This window comes from Lathyrus oleraceus, chromosome 5, assembly GCF_024323335.1.
Source record: "Lathyrus oleraceus cultivar Zhongwan6 chromosome 5, CAAS_Psat_ZW6_1.0, whole genome shotgun sequence".
In the NCBI taxonomy this organism is placed as follows: Eukaryota; Viridiplantae; Streptophyta; class Magnoliopsida; order Fabales; family Fabaceae; genus Lathyrus; species Lathyrus oleraceus.
Window position 1 is genome coordinate 176597664 of NC_066583.1, and position 2176 is coordinate 176599839.

General features: G+C 29.9%; 1 protein-coding gene across 1 annotated transcript; it reads left to right on the forward strand.

Moving 5' to 3' along the window:
* Window positions 1-741: 741 nt before the first annotated feature.
* LOC127079547 (uncharacterized) lies at window positions 742-1815 on the forward strand. Its single transcript, XM_051019933.1, has one exon. The coding sequence runs from the start codon at window positions 742-744 to the stop codon at window positions 1813-1815; it is 1074 nt and encodes a 357-aa protein (XP_050875890.1).
* Window positions 1816-2176: the final 361 nt, after the last annotated feature.

A 2176-nucleotide genomic window follows, 5' to 3' on the forward strand; every position in this document is an offset into this window, starting at 1 on the left:
AAAAAGCCAGAGTTAAAGTCACCAAAAACACATCAAATATCACCTCTAAAATTAACTTGCAAACAAAAATCAAATCACATAGGTAACATTAATTTCAAAATAAATATAAAGAAAAATTATTAAAAAATTTATAAAATTTTCTTTCATTAATATTAATAATATAAAAAAGATAAACATTTATGGATATAACATTAAAAGTAGGAGTAATATAAATGATTTATTATTATTATTATTATTATAAACTAATTAACAATTTAATCCAAATTTGTTTGTTACTAGGTTTAACTTTATTCCTATTCTCATGCCAGGATATATGTAATTCATATGTTTAACCGCTACTGTATTCAATTTCAAACTACTAAAATATTTAAACTCAACACACAACAAATTTCCATCAAACCCTAACACAACTAAAAACAAACACCTTATAAAATCCTATCAAGCCCTAACACAACTCACAACGCATTACTCAATCTGCACATACTCCCTTTTTCGTCAGGTATCTATCATTATTGTATCATATCTCTTTTTCATTATTACTATTCAATTTCTTAACATGTATATATCCGTTCTCACTTTCTATAATTCACGTTTAAAGAAAGCTAACTCAGTTTAGAATGAGACCACTTTTTGTGGTGTGTTTATTCTTTTATCATTTAGTTTAATGTAACTTTTGAGTTTTATACTTATACTCATTATCATCAAGAATTCTAATCATTGACTTTACTTGTAGAATCTGGAATGGCAGAGAAACGGACGTGGCTGAAATCTGCCCTTGAATTTTTCAATATTCATTTGGAGAAGGAGAGCTGCGAATCACCTATATCATCATTGAGTTCCGAAAGTGAAAGTGATAAAAGTCTCAGTCTCCTTGGAGAAGAGAACTGTCTTGATATGAAACGAAACCGCGCAGGTGATGGTTTATTGTGGGAGATAGATAAAACAAGTTATGATGACGAAATTATCAATTTACATATCACGCATTTACAACAAATTATCAAATTAAGGGATCAAGTTGAGAATAGAGAAAACATGGTTGATGATTTGTGGGAAGAATTGAAGTCGAAAGATGAAGAGTTGCATAATTTGAAAGAGTTTTCTGACAACGAGATTTACAAGTTGAAGGCTCAAATTGAGGAAAGTGAGGCCAGATTGAATATTCATATTCCAAAACGTGTTTGCGAGATTACGAATTTGGCGGAAGAGCTAGAGATAGCTAATGAAAAGGTCAAGATATCAGAAGATGAAAATGCAGTTTTAAGGAAGGAGGTTGAGAGTAAGTCATGTGAGACTCATGAGTTGCAAGATAAGCTTATAGAGGCAGAAGAATATATAGCTGAATCAGATTTTGAGTTAGTTTCTGGGAGAAAGCATATTCAAATACTAGAAAAGTTAGTTAGAATCTATGAGCAAGAGGTGCAAAAGTTGAAGTCTGAAATGCTTGATTCACAGGATAAGTTTTCTTTAGAGAAAGATGAGCTGCATTTTGATATTGCAAGTTTGTTGAAAACGAAAATAGAACTGACCTCTTCATTGGCCGATTGTGAGTTTAGAAACAATGAATTAGAAAGCAAATTAAAGCAATATGAAGCTGAAATTTTGAAGCAAGAAGAGATGCATGGTACTGAAAAAGTATTGCATGATGAAAACAGTTATGTGTGGGAAGAACTTGACGAGAGAACACAAGATGTAGAAGCTGTGACTATGGAGCTAGATATGGTAATGATGGAAAGAGATGAAGCCAATGTCAAGATTGATAAGCTTGAGGCTGAGATATGCACCCTCAAGTTTCAACTGTGGAATATGAATAAGTAGAAGTGCATATCTAAAACTTCTTCAAGCATTTAATGGTTTATTTATAGTAGTGACAATCGTATTGTTCTAGTTTTTTTTCCCTTAAGTTGCTTTGAGTTGTGTCTTGTTTTTATTTCTAGATTTTTAGTAGTAATTGATATTTCATATTTCTCTTATTTATTTTTGCTATGCACCTAAACATTGCATAAATATTATTTGTTGAAACAATATCGTAATTTAATTTATATAAAATAAATATTTGTTTTTCATTGGCATTCAGTCATTGCATGTAATGTTTTAATTTAAATCTTTATTTAAATCCAAATTACATTCTTTGTCAAACAAATTATTTAATTATGTTGTTAAATCAATAATAAATAAA

Excerpts from the sequence above, each read along its gene's own strand:
- LOC127079547 (XM_051019933.1), top strand. The coding sequence starts at position 742 with ATGGCAGAGAAACGGACGTGGCTGAAATCTGCCCTTGAATTTTTCAAT.